The sequence below is a fragment of a genome, unplaced genomic scaffold (genome assembly GCF_019419815.1).
Source record: "Pyrus x bretschneideri cultivar Hongxiangsu unplaced genomic scaffold, Pyrus_bretschneideri_v1 Contig55, whole genome shotgun sequence".
NCBI classification, from domain to species: Eukaryota; Viridiplantae; Streptophyta; class Magnoliopsida; order Rosales; family Rosaceae; genus Pyrus; species Pyrus x bretschneideri.
This window is the reverse complement of record NW_025999793.1, coordinates 364,359-378,687: the sequence shown is the minus strand read 5'-3', so window position 1 is coordinate 378,687 and position 14,329 is coordinate 364,359. Positions and strand designations below refer to the sequence as shown.

Here is a 14,329-nt window from a genome sequence, read left to right as displayed (position 1 = left end):
CGGGACAAAGCTTTTCAACGGTTATAAACGAAAAATCACGATTTAACGATTATTTTAACTCTGATTTTGATGATTTTTTATAACTACACTCCTTGACCCTATATGAATACAATGAATGAATTCGATCTTCAATTTAAAATATTTACACAAGTGGATACCACAAAATCTTTTGTTATACTTAATGAAAGTATAAATAAACTCTAAGTGTTAGTCAATCTATCGTTTTACGAATTCTCCAAAACTAATTTCAACGATCCAAACCGTCAAAATTGTTTGTATATGCTTGGAGATCACATCAGCAAAAAATCACAAAAAAAAAAAACATTCAGAGATCAAGTAACGGGACAAAGCTTTTCAACGGTTATAAACGAAAATTCACGATTTAACGGTTATTTTAACTCCGATTTTGATGATTTTTAATAACTACACTCCTTGACCCTATATGAATATAATGAATGAATTCGATCTTCAATTTAAAATATTTACACAAGTGGATACCACAAAATCTTATGTTATACTTAATAAAAGTATAAATAAACTCTAAGTGTTAGTCAATCTATCGTTTTACGAATTCTCCAAAACTAATTTCAACGATCCAAACCGTCAAAATTGTTTGTATATGCTTGGAGATCACATCAGCAAAAAATCACAAAAAAAAAACATTCAAAGATCAAGTAACGGGACAAAGCTTTTCAACGGTTATAAACAAAAAATCACGATTTAATGGTTATTTTAACTCTGATTTTGATGATTTTTTATAACTACACTCCTTGACCCTATATGAATACAATGAATGAATTCGATCTTCAATTTAAAATATTTACACAAGTGGATACCATAAAATCTTATGTTATACTTAATGAAAGTATAAATAAACTCTAAGTGTTAGTCAATCTATCGTTTTACGAATTCTCCAAAACTAATTTCAACGATCCAAACTGTCAAAATTGTTTGTATATACTTGGAGATCACATCAGCAAAAAATCACAAAAAAAAAAACATTCAGAGATCAAGTAACGGGACAAAGCTTTTCAACGGTTATAAACGAAAAATCACGATTTAACGGTTATTTTAACTCCGATTTTGATGATTTTTTATAACTACACTCCTTGATCCTATATGAATACAATGAATGAATTCGATCTTCAATTTAAAATATTTACACAAGTGGATACCACAAAATCTTATGTTATACTTAATAAAAGTATAAATAAACTCTAAGTGTTAGTCAATCTATCGTTTTACGAATTCTCCAAAACTAATTTCAACGATCCAAACCGTCAAAATTGTTTGTATATGCTTGGAGATCACATCAGCAAAAAATCACAAAAAAAAAATATTCAAAGATCAAGTAACGGGACAAAGCTTTTCAACGGTTATAAACGAAAAATCACGATTTAACGGTTATTTTAACTCCAATTTTGATGATTTTTTTATAACTACACTCCTTGACCCTATATGAATACAATGAATGAATTCGATCTTCAATTTAAAATATTTACACAAGTGGATACCACAAAATCTTATGTTATACTTAATAAAAGTATAAATAAACTCTAAGTGTTAGTCAATCTATCGTTTTACGAATTCTCCAAAACTAATTTCAACGATCCAAACTGTCAAAATTGTTTGTATATGCTTGGAGATCACATCAGCAAAAAATCACAAAAAAAAAAACATTCAGAGATCAAGTAACGGGACAAAGCTTTTCAACGGTTATAAACGAAAAATCACGATTTAACGGTTATTTTAACTCCGATTTTGATGATTTTTTATAACTACACTCCTTGACCCTATATGAATACAATGAATGAATTCGATCTTCAATTTAAAATATTTACACAAGTGGATACCACAAAATCTTATGTTATACTTAATGAAAGTATAAATAAACTCTAAGTGTTAGTCAATCTATCGTTTTACGAATTCTCCAAAACTAATTTCAACGATCCAAACCGTCAAAATTGTTTGTATATGCTTGGAGATCACATCAGCAAAAAATCACAAAAAAAAACATTCAGAGATCAAGTAACGAGACAATCTTAAAAACAAAAACTCTTTATCCTTGCACATTTAATATTTGTAATAGATTAGTAGTGTATGTATTATTATTTTTATTAGGCTTTCATTTTCGAGTGTAGATATAGTACTTGAACGAAAAATGTTTTAATGTTTTCAAGTAATATTTATGTCGCAATGTGTGGTATGTGCAAATTTTAAAAAAATATATTTTTTTCTTAACAGGTCATAACGGGTCTAACGGGTCGGGTCACTTTACCCGTTGGGTAAAGTGACACGACCTGTTAAGGACCCGTTAAGATAACGGGTGTGACACGACACGACCCGTTAAGATAACAGGTGTTACACAAAAACGACACGAACACGACAGACACGACCCGTTTGCCAGGCCTACATGCATAGTCAACAATAGGGTTTCAAATCCTAATAAATCCTATACTAGAAAACCCTAACCCTAGAACAAGATAACAATATCCAAACAAGAAAAATCCGAAGAAAACATGTACAAGGTGAAAAGTTTTACCTTCAAGTTACTTTGTTTTTGGAGCAGAAGACGCCGTCTCTGGAGAAGAGATGTCACATCCTGGCCCGGGACGGATCACTTCCCGGGCCCGCTCCATCACCGTAGCTAGGGGTGGTTCGGTATGGGATACCATACCGAAACTAGTATCCCGAATCCCAAACCAAAATTTTTCGGGACGGGAATTTGAAGACCAATCCCAAACCAAATTTTCGGGAATCCCAAATTTCGGGAATCCCGAAATATTTTCGGGAATCCCGAAATATTTTCGGGATTTTGGGACAAATCGGGAATCCCAAATTGAAATATGAAATTATGAATTGTTCTTCAAATATATAATTCAAGAACACATTCATGAACTAGGAATTTCATTTCATTCACACTACCATTTAATTGAACACTGGCATGCCTGACTGTTTTTATCATAGTCAAAATTCAAATTAATTAAACCCTTTTTGCAATATGTTGAGTGACAAAAGAATCAAGCCTTCTAAAATCATCAGCCATGACAGTAGCAATAATAAAATCCACATGAATATCAAACAAAACATGAAAAATATGCAAAGTGTAGGGCATTCCAGGTTGCAGAGCATGAATTAGAAACTACTAGCATCAATTATAAAAGAATAATATATATAATAATTAATATTATATATTTTCGGTTCGGTATGGGATTCCCAAAATATCGAGAAGCCAATCCCAAATCCCATACCGAAATTTTGGGATCGGTTCGGGATAGCATCCCGAAAATTTTGGGAATTTCGGTTTGGGAAATTTTTGGTTTGGGATCGGGATTTTTTCGGTTCGGTTCGGGATTTTTGGGAATTTTTTCCACCCCTAACCGTAGCACGATATTGTCCGCTTTGGGCTTACCATTCCCTCACGGTTTTGTTTTTGGGAACTCACGAGCAACTTCCCAGTGGGTCACCCATTATGGGATTGCTCTAGCCCCCTTCTCGCTTAACTTCGGAGTTCCTACGGAACCCGAAGTCAGTGAGCTCCTAAAAGGCCTCATGCTAGGTAGAGATGAGAATATACATTTAAGGATCACTCCCCTAGGCGAAGTGGGATGTCACAAGAGAGCAGCACACAAAGTCGCTCAAAATTTCTAGGGGTGAGGTGAGATTTCACAGGCTCTTTGGTATTTATAGGTTTCACCTTGAAATCCTCCAAAATCCACCAATTCACAAATTCCTTCAAATTCAATTCGTTTTCCAATACACCTAAATTTTTAGAGACTTTGAAAAAATTACAATTGAATACACCTACATTTATAGGAATTTTTAGAAAGTCTCTAGAAATCTCAATTGAATACACCTATATTTCTAGAGACTTTTAAAAAGTGTTTATAATTCTCAATTGAATACACCTAAACTTTTATGAAGTTATTTAAATTCCTAATTGAATACTATTAGAATTATTAATTCCTTGAAACTCTCTCAAAATCTCAATTGAATACACCCTCTCTGGTTTTTTATTAAATTGCTTTCCAATGAAATTGGAACAGCTAGCATCCCAACATGTTTTAAGAAATTATGTGATGCCCCATCTCCTACCTTTTATGCGTCACATCCCTTAGCTCTCTCCCTTTTTTTTTTTTTTTAATTAAATTGTTGTTCAATGCATTTTACAAATTATGTTTTAGACTTTTATTTTTTTTTAATTTACAATAAATTCATATGATTTCTATAAAATACTTCTTAAAGTACTATGGAGTTGTAATTATTTAAATTTTCATTTCATTTTATCAAATTCACCAAAGTACTAAAAATAAATAATAAATTTACTTACATCTGTCTAGTCTTCCACCTGATTAGCACCTAACGTCTTTTAGAACCATGAGAAACAGTGAGTGTTCTTTAGTTTTTTAATTAAATAATGTATAATTTTGTGATAGTTCTAGAAATATTGTGCGTTACTTTTTTGTTTAATTTCATAATTAGTGTGGATTATTTTGTTCTAATTCCAGAAATAGTGTTTATTTTATTACCTTTCATAAATAGTGTGAGTGATTTTGGACAACTTTCAGAAATAGTGTGGCTTATTATGTTATAGTTCCAGAAATAGTGTGAGTTATTTTGGTTCACTCTCAGAATAATATGGGTTGTTATTCTATAGTCCCAGAAATTGTGTGGGTTATTTTTGTTCACTTTCAAAAAAAGTGTGGGTTATTATGTTGTAGTTCCAAAAATAGTTATTTTTGCTCACTTTCATAAATATTGTGGTTTATTATGTTGTAGATCCACAAATAGTATGAGTTATTTTGGTGTGGTTTCATAAATAGTGTGAGTTATTTTGTTGTAGTTCTAGAAATAACGTGAGTTATTTCGGTTCATTTTCAGAAATAGTGTGTAATTTTATTGTAGTTCCACAAATAATGTGGATTATTTTGGTTCAGTTTTAGAAGTAGTGTTTGCTATTTTGCTATAGTTTCAGAAATACTGTTTATTTTGTTTCATTTCAGAAATAATGTGAGTTATTTTGCTGTAGTTTTAAAAATAATGTATGTTATTTTGCAGTAGTTCCAGAAATTAGGTGAGTTATTTCGTAGTAATTCCAGAAATAATGTAGATTAATTTGGCTCAATTTCAAAAATAATATAAATTATTTTGGTTTAGTTCTCAGAAGTTCTATAAATAATACAAGATTACTCCACCAAATAACAAAAACGAATAGAATATATAATCATACTTTTGGACTTATGTTCACCACAAATACTTTATAAAGATTCATTTTTAATTTTAACGTTTTTCATTTTTTATTTTAAGTTGGAGCAAAGACATGAGAACCCCACTTGAAATGTTGACTTCAAATTCTAGTAGTAGTGTCTTTGACAGCATGATGACGATGACGACCGTAAATTATGACATTTTCGGCTCTCCTGCTCTCTCTCTGTCTTCGACAGCATGATGACGATGACGACCGTAAATTATGACATTTTCGGCTCTCCTGCTCTCTCTCTCTCTCTCTCTCTCTCTCTCTCTCTCTCTCTCTCTCTCTCTCTCTCTCTCTCTCTCTCTCTCTCTCTCTCTCTCTCTCTCTCTCTCTCTCTCTCTCTCTCTCTCTCTCTCTCTCTCTCTCAAAATTTAAGTAAAATGCATATCACACATTCGTTAGTCAAAACCTTAATTTGATCATTAAATGATAACGTGATAAATACAAAATTTACATGTGTTTATGATGTGGCAAGAAAAATTAATTAAATATTAAAAAACCATTTTAAAAATAAAACTAAATTAAAAGTTATAAGGGACCGACCCACCCACCTTCTTCTCCAAGGAGAGAGATGACGTCCATCAAACTTTCATTGCAATTTCAGAAATTGTAGCGGGCAGCGAGGGTTCTATGTCATCTTTTCTTGGTCTCTCTCTCCGCGGGGAGCGCATCCTCTATCTCATCTTCTCTCGATCTCTCTCTCCGGGGGAAGCACATCCTCTATCTCATCTTCTCTTGATCTCTCTCTTCGCTGAGACCGCGGCTTCAAGTCCACCATGTGTAACCATGAAATGTAAAGCTTAACAAAAAAATCAACTTTTGTCATTTTTATATGAATGGAAGAAAAAAAAAAAAAAAAAAAAAAACCTTTTGTCCTTTTTATATGAATGGAGGAAATGCAGCAGAGGTAGTAGGGAGGAACGACATGTTGTGTTGCTGTCAGGAGCAAAATTGAAAACTCAATTTTTGAACCATTTTAATTAGATTGGTTTTGAGTTGGGATTTATCCTAATCATTAGATAAAGTTAGCACAAGTTTTTTTATTTATTAAAATTAAAAGTTCTGAAATATTTTTCATTAGTTTTTCTTATATTTTATGAAATGGGAATCCAATTGCTTTAGGTATGATGTTCGAGTCTCAAATGTCCTTCTTGGTGCAGATACGTGGAATGGATTTGACATGGGAGAGGGGCAGTCAACCAAATTATAAGACATAGGAGATCCTTATCGAAGAAAGGTTGACAAGCGAGAACATATACAAGTCCATTGAAGCGATGAAAAATGGGTTTAGTATGTCACAAGATTGTCATTGGAGACCATCGGATAACACTGTAATGGCCTTTGCTAATTATTTTGAAAAACATGGGAACATTGAGGATGCCAATTGGTATATCAGACTGGACACTGAAATAAATTTGTTTTATGTTGTCGGAGTCAACTAATAAAAATTCATATCAATGTATAACTGTTTTTAAAATTGTCCACTAAAAAATTATGCAATGAAAGAAATATCTTCAGATTGTACACTAAAAGAAGTCATTTGCATATAAATCTATAATAAAAATACATGTAAATCTGTAAAAATTCTTAAAAAATTGTAAAACTTTCACTTAAAAATAACCTATCCAATCATCTAAAGTCCAAATTGAGGAAAAGTGGTAGAAAGTAGCCAGGTGATAGAGGATCTCACCACTAGTCCTACTAGCCACAAAACCTTTTGTGGCCTATCCAGAATAGGTAATTGTGACATCCCACATCGTTCAGGGGAGTGATCCTTATATGTATATTCACATCTCTACCTAGCACGAGGCCTTTTGGGAGCTCACTGGCTTCGGGTTCCGTAGGAACTCCGAAGTTAAGCGAGAAGGGGGCTAGAGCAATCCCATGATGGGTGACCCACTGGGAAGTTGCTCGTGAGTTCCCAAAAACAAAACCGTGAGGGAATGGTAAGCCCAAAACGGACAATATCGTGCTACGGTGGTGGAGCGGGCCTGGGAAGTGATCCGTCTCGGGCCGGGATGTGACGATTTGGTATCAGAGCCTAACCCTGGCCGCGTGTGTGCCGACAAGGACGTCGGGCCCCTAAGGGGGGTGGATTGTGACATCCCACATCGCCCAGGGGAGTGATCCTTATATGTATATTCACATCTCTACCTAGCATGAGGCATTTTGAGAGCTCATTGGCTTCGGGTTCCGTAGGAACTCCGAAGTTAAGCGAGAAGGGAGCTAGAGCAATCACATGATGGGTGACCCACTGGGAAGTTGCTCGTGAGTTCTCAAAAACAAAACCGTGAGGGAATAGGAAGCCCAAAGCGGACAATATCGTGCTACGGTGGTGGAGTCGGGCCTGGGAAGTGATCCCGCCCAGGCCGGGATGTGACATAATACTACGGAAATTAAATTTATCAATAAAATTTTGAAAAATAAATGACATAGAAATTAATAATTAGATTATTACTTAAGCGTTGATAAACGTGCTAATTCCTATTGATGAAATATTATTTAGTTTGCAAATTTTATTTATAAATTTGATCTCTCTAGCATTATCCATCTCAGAATTTGACATATGTGTACCATTAACACCACTTCTAAACACGGTTAACTCTCTGAAAAGGATTAAAAAAAAACAAAAATAAAACCTGAAACTCAAAAACCCAACTGTACCCCCTCCCGCTCAACGTCGACCACCACAAACGCAGAAAAATCCCATAAACACGGCAAGCACAAAAATCTTGAAAAAAAAAAAAGAAAAAAAAGAAGAATCCCATAAACAGATGTACTGCAATCGTAAAAGCATCCACACAATAATAAAAGAAAAAGAAATTTACGATCACGAATCTCACTATAAGGTTGTCGTTGGGGTTCAAGGATCTGGATCTGGATATGTCAGGATGACGAGATTCTCAGTGAGGAGAAAAGGGACGGTTGTGGGCATGTGGGAGGGGGAACGTTCGGGCTTCTGAGTTTCACGTTTTAACTTTCATTTTTAATCTTTTTCAAAGAGTTAACAATGTTTAAAAGTTGAGTTAGCGGTGGACATGCGTTAAATTCTGAGACAAACCAAAAAATGTCACATATGATTTTCGATGTAGAAGATTTGAACCCTATCCAACAAATTCTAATTTTCGGTGCATGCAACGATATGTTTTTTTTTTTCTGCACAAATGATATTATTTATATTAAAATAAAAAAATGAGATTAGTTTCACAATTAATTAGATCACACATATCTAAGTTGTTATTCAAACTATTCAACACTTTTGTGTAGTTTAAAGGAGAATCGTTGGATTTCGATGTAAAGGGTAAAACCAACTTTTGACGACTTTTCTTGCGGTACAACTCACCTTGGATTTGAGTCCATACAGAAACACCTTTTTTAATTTTTCGGGAAAAGTGAATTAAATTGTACAAAGTGGTTAAGTATTACGTAAGCGCCTGGGATTATTCATCAACAAGATAGCCAACGACCACAACAGTCAGTTTTGCAGTTTCTGCGATGAAGGCTCCAACGCTCATTGAATTTCAATTTTCAACTGCATCAGCTTTAGCTTTCAAACGAAAATGAGTTGGAACGAGTCTATCGTCGCTACGGTGTTCTTGTTTAGCAAATGTTACTATATATTTTTTTTCTCACGACATTATATTATTAAATTAAAACACTATATAAAAATAAATTAATTACATGCAAGTTGCTTTCATTTAAAATGCATGATAAACACAAAAATACATAATATATATGGGCCACTTTGTCCCATTTTCAATGTCGTTTGAAACCTCTACAGTATAATACAAAGTGTAGTATAATGATTTCATACACTTCCACCTTATGCAAGCTCCTCTATCTTTTCAGATAAGCGTGTGTTTGATGAGACATGCTTTTTTTTTATTTTTGAACAAACGATTGATGACACGTGTTGATTCTTTCATCTTTGTGAAAAGGTAATATGGAGAACGATTGCTATTAGGATTAGTGTTTAGAGAAACTAATAATACATGATGACACGTGTTGATTCTTTCATCTTTGTGAAAAAGTAATATGGAGACCGATTGCTATTAGGATTAGTGTTTAGAGAAACTAATAATACATGTTAGGTTTAAGGTCAATTGTTTATCATTTTCATGTATGCTTTATTTGATTTAGTTTGTCGGGCAACCAACTACCCATTGCTGCCGTGGTATATTCTCCACATTTGTTTTGATTTTGTTGTCTCTTTAAAAAAGCTTTCAACATCGAATCAGCTTACCTAGATTAAAATAATTAAAATAATTTGGTGCAAAGATTAGAAATTCCGATGATAAAGTGGTACATGTAGAGTTTTAGAAAACAAAGTGAGATTAATTGTAATTCCAAGCATCATAGTGAGAAACAAGCCTTAAAAAAACAAGCATAAAAGCATTATTTCATTCACTTTTAGACGGACTTCTGAACGGTAAAACAATGAAAGAAAAATGGTAATCGAACCACAACCACACGATGTGGTCAAAAGCTGTGCGCTCTAGTCTCTACTAGCTGAGCTAAGACGACATTTGTGGTTGAATACATTTTGAATACACCAAACTACATAAATAATTTAAAGTGAGAAAGGAAACAAAACTTGTTAAGCTTGTCCCGTCGGCAATAACATAATGGACCACATTATTATGAGAACGTACTATTTGAGATGCAAAGTATGTAACCCTAGAAAAATGCTTTAGATTATGGTAATACATTATGAGAGAACACCGTATTTAAAGAGATATTTTGCATCAATACAAAGATCAAGTGATTCGTACATTTACATATTCTCACACAATTAACCAGACACCATTACAATACATTGATAAAAACGAGTAATGGACACAAGAATTTCTCCTAATCTCGATCTTTTAATTATTATGTATATTGTACAAATTGCAATAGAAAAAAGCAATATCCAATTTAGCTTATTCAACGTTAAAAATAGTTAAAGAATAGTTAATACTTTGGCCGACAAACCATATTTTGACGCTTCAATTTCAGGTCTTCAAGAATCAAGACCTCGGTTTTCCTCTCCCACCACCATACGCTTGCTTGCAAATGGCGTTAGGTTTCTGCGGAGGTATGCACAGATTCGAAGACGCTGGGCACGCCTGCAGACAATTATCCCCCAAGCTTCCGGACACTCCATTACCTCCGGTCACCAGTCCCGCCGGCGGCTGCCCAATCAAAAAGTTCCCGTCCAAGTACAACCTCTTTAACGACTTTTTCCGCCCGTACTCCACTGGGATCCTGCCACGTAGCCGGTTGTACCGAAGTGACAGCGACGACAGCATAGGATAGCTCCCGAAATTTACCGGCACGTAACCTTCGATTCTGTTAGAACCCAAATCAAGGGCCACGAGATCGCCACCGCCATTGGGCGGGATCTCGACACCTGTCAGGCTGTTATTGGCCAAATCTACTTGCTGGAGCGACGGGAGGAGAAAGAACCACGACTGTAGAGCCCCGGAAAACGAGTTCTCGCTGAGTTCTATCACTTCCAACTGAGTCAAGCCGGCGAAGGCCGATTCCGGAATCGACCCGGATAACAAATTGTGCTTCAGAGCGAGTTCAAGGAGGTTCGGGGGCAGTTTGGGGATTGTGCCGGCGAGCTTGTTGAAGCTCAGATCGAGCCGTCGTAAATTGGGTAGCGAGTTCAATGTGTTTGGGAGAAACCCAGATAGTAAATTGTGGGAAATGTCTAAGGATTCGAGGGATTTAAGGTTGGAAATGGCGGGAGGGAGCGAGCCGGAGAACGAGTTGGATTGGAGAGTTAAGGTTTGGAGGTTGGAGAGAGAGGAAATGGAGGTTGGGATGGCGCCGGAGAAGTAGTTGTCGGCGAGGTCGAGAGTGGTGAGGTTGGTGAGCTGAGAAATTAGCGGGGTGAGCGTCCCGGAGTAGGCGGCGGGGTCAAGGGTGATTTGGGTGACCCGGGTCGAGTCGGGTGAGCAGGTGACGCCGCACGTGAAGTGGGTTCGGCGGGGGATGGCGCAAGGGTCGGTGGTGAAGTCCCAGGAGGCGAGGCAAGACCACGGCGGAATGGAGGAGGGTTTGACGGCGGATTTGAATGCCTTGAGGGCGGAGATGTCTGAGGGGGAAGTGAGGGCTTGGATTGGAGAAATGTGATTGGTGGAGATTAGAAGGGAAATGTGAAGGAGGAGGAGGAGGCGGTGGTGGAGGTTGAGGTTAGGCAGAGGCATAGCTACTTGGTGGTTTGTGTTTGAAGGAGTGAATGAGTGACTTTTGAGCATTTTTATGGATGGAGAATTACGAACGATGTAATGTGAATGCGTAGTGGGGTACTGGCTAGTTAGTGGTGAGTGAGTTTAGCTATCCAGTTGGAGAGCACTAAGACATTGGAAGACTTTTAGTTTGTCAATCATCTGAGTTGCTAATTTACATGTTAATAATTAACATATGTACTGTTAGGGGTGGTTCGGTATGGATACCATACCGAAACTAGTATCCCGAATTCCAAACCAAAATTTTTTGGGACGGGAATTTGAAGACCAATCCCAAACCAAATTTTCGGGAATCCCAAATTTCGGGAATCCTGAAATATTTTTGGGATTTTGGGACAAATCGGGAATCCCAAATTGAAATATGAAATTATGAATTGTTCTTCAAATATATAATTCAAGAACACATTCATGAACTAGGAATTTCATTTCATTCACACTACCATTTAATTGAACACTGGCATGTCTGACTGTTTTTATCATAGTCAAAATTCAAATTAATTAAACCATTTTTGCAATCTGTTGAGAGACAAAAGAATCAAGTCTTCTGAAATCATCAGCCATGGCAGCAGCAATAATAAAATCCACATGAATATCAAACAGAACATGAAAAATATGCAAGGTGTAGGGCATTCCAGGTTGCCGAGCATGAATTAGAAACTACTAGCATCAATTATAAAAGAATAATATATATATATATGTATGTATAAATATATATATAATAATTAACATTATATATTTTCGGTTCGGTATGGGATTCCCGAGATATTGAGAAGCCAATTCCGAATCCCATACCGAAATTTTGGGATCGATTCGGGATAGCATCCCGAAAATTTCGGGAATTTCAGTTTGGGAAATTTTTGGTTTGGGATTGGGATTTTTTCGGTTCGGTTCGGGATTTTTGGGAATTTTTTCCACCCCTATGTATTGTCATTTAATAATGGTTTAATAATACTCATATTCACGGTAAGTAAGAAGTTATAAGTTCGCATATTAAAAATAACGAGTTTCATACCAATTTATTATTCGACTCTCTCGAAATAAATATAAATCATTGTATCCAACAAAATAAAATCATTAAACGACCTAATTCACTTGTTATAATATCAACGAATGACATGATTCATATATTATGTAATTAAAATATTAGATTAAAATGTTAGACTACTAGCAAACAAATTTACATGTTTAAACATAAATAAACTAGTTTCTGACAAAAAACAAACAAGTAATACCAAATGCCAATGCGAAGTAAGACAGAAAATGTTATAAAGATTTGAGTTAAGATATTTAGTGATTTGTTTATGATTTATGGAGGTGAATTTTCTGACCTGCATCACAGTTCACACACGTCCAGTAGTTGTTGACATGTTGCAATTTTTAATTTCCTTATTAGAACTTTGTTCGGCTCAAAAGCCGCAAGGTAAAAATCTGTTTTTGTTTGAGATTCTGAGCATTGAGAAATCTGCTTGCTGCCTGCTGGCATGCTTGTTTTCTAATTGCAGCGTGAAAAGGGGAGGGGTTCTTAATTCAGTAATTTGGAAGTTGCATGGTTCTTCGTGGGGGATAAAAACACAAAAACTCACAAATGTGCATGACGAATGATGTCCATGCAAAAGAAATGACAACAAAATATACTTACTAAAAATGCTTGACGATTGCCACTTAGTATTACGGTTTAGTGATATTCAGTGACGAAGTCATGAATTGGCGGGAAAAATGGCGAAATGTAAAAGCGTAAAGAGTGATCACTTAAATAGATAATTGAATTTCAATGAGACATCCTTAAACTGGTTATTTTCTTGAAGTTGTTTAACTGAATTCATAGAATTAGATTTAACTATGTTCCACTAATTTAGTGGTTTCGTTTTACCAACAAGAGACCCAAAAAACCAAGTGGATGATGACACACTACAAGATGCACAAGGAAATTGAAGAAGATTTCCCTAAATCCTTAGTCTCAAGTTCTATTTTCTCCTCAGATTTTAAAGTAAAAAATTGTCTCTGAACTTCAAGATTATACGAAGTAACTCTCCGACAATAAAAAAAAAGGGACAATCATTGCACTTGTAAACCCTAAAAACTTGAGTTATTTCTTCAAACCATCTCAAATTACTGAACAAAGACAGTAGTAATCTTGTGAAACCAAACCTGTCTTTTGCTCATCTTCTGAACATTATCCTCCTGCCACTCACGGTACATCGAGAAGAGTTCCAATAGCACTTTCAGATCCACAATACCTACATTGTCAAAACTAATAAAATACAAGCAACAGTCTTGCAAGAGAAAAAAAAAAAAAAAAAACAAAAACAAAAACACATGTACAAAACAACCATTATACTAATCGCTGCGGAATTCCAAATTCAGCTAATCCAATTCCTATGTAAGGACTTCATATTGGTGTTTTATGTTTTTCAATCTCTTCTTCAACATTAACATTTGTCCCCATCCAAAAAAAGTCCTTATGTTATTATTCATTCAGTAAACAAAATACAACCTTTCCTATTCATATTCAATTATCAATTAAATAAAATTAGAGTTTTGAGAAACAGAAGTCCAACACGCCTAAAACAACCCAGAATTTAGTTTTTCTTTACACGCAGATTAGAAAAACAGAAATCTTCAAACCACCGAAAAAGTTAAAGAATTACATGTTTGAGTAAAGAGACGGAACAAACATGTTTGTGGGATGTCTGGCCAAACAAGTCGATCAGAGCAGACACGGCTAGCTGATGGCGGCTGGCTTGAAGGCTGGGAGCACTCTGGTTTCCAAAAGGGAAGGGGACTGAACATGGTGTGAGGCAGCCGTAACGGGGATTTTTTTTTTTTTTTTTTTTTT

At 35.4% G+C, this 14,329-nt stretch overlaps 1 protein-coding gene across 1 annotated transcript; it reads right to left on the bottom strand.

The window, feature by feature from the left end:
• Nucleotides 1–10,007: 10,007 nt before the first annotated feature.
• On the bottom strand, nucleotides 10,008–11,554 carry LOC103927782 (probably inactive leucine-rich repeat receptor-like protein kinase At3g28040). The gene has a single exon (XM_009336728.3). It carries the CDS (start codon nucleotides 11,500–11,502, stop codon nucleotides 10,264–10,266), a length of 1,239 nt encoding a protein of 412 aa, XP_009335003.2. The 5' UTR covers nucleotides 11,503–11,554; the 3' UTR covers nucleotides 10,008–10,263.
• Between the last annotated feature and the right edge of the window lie 2,775 nt (nucleotides 11,555–14,329).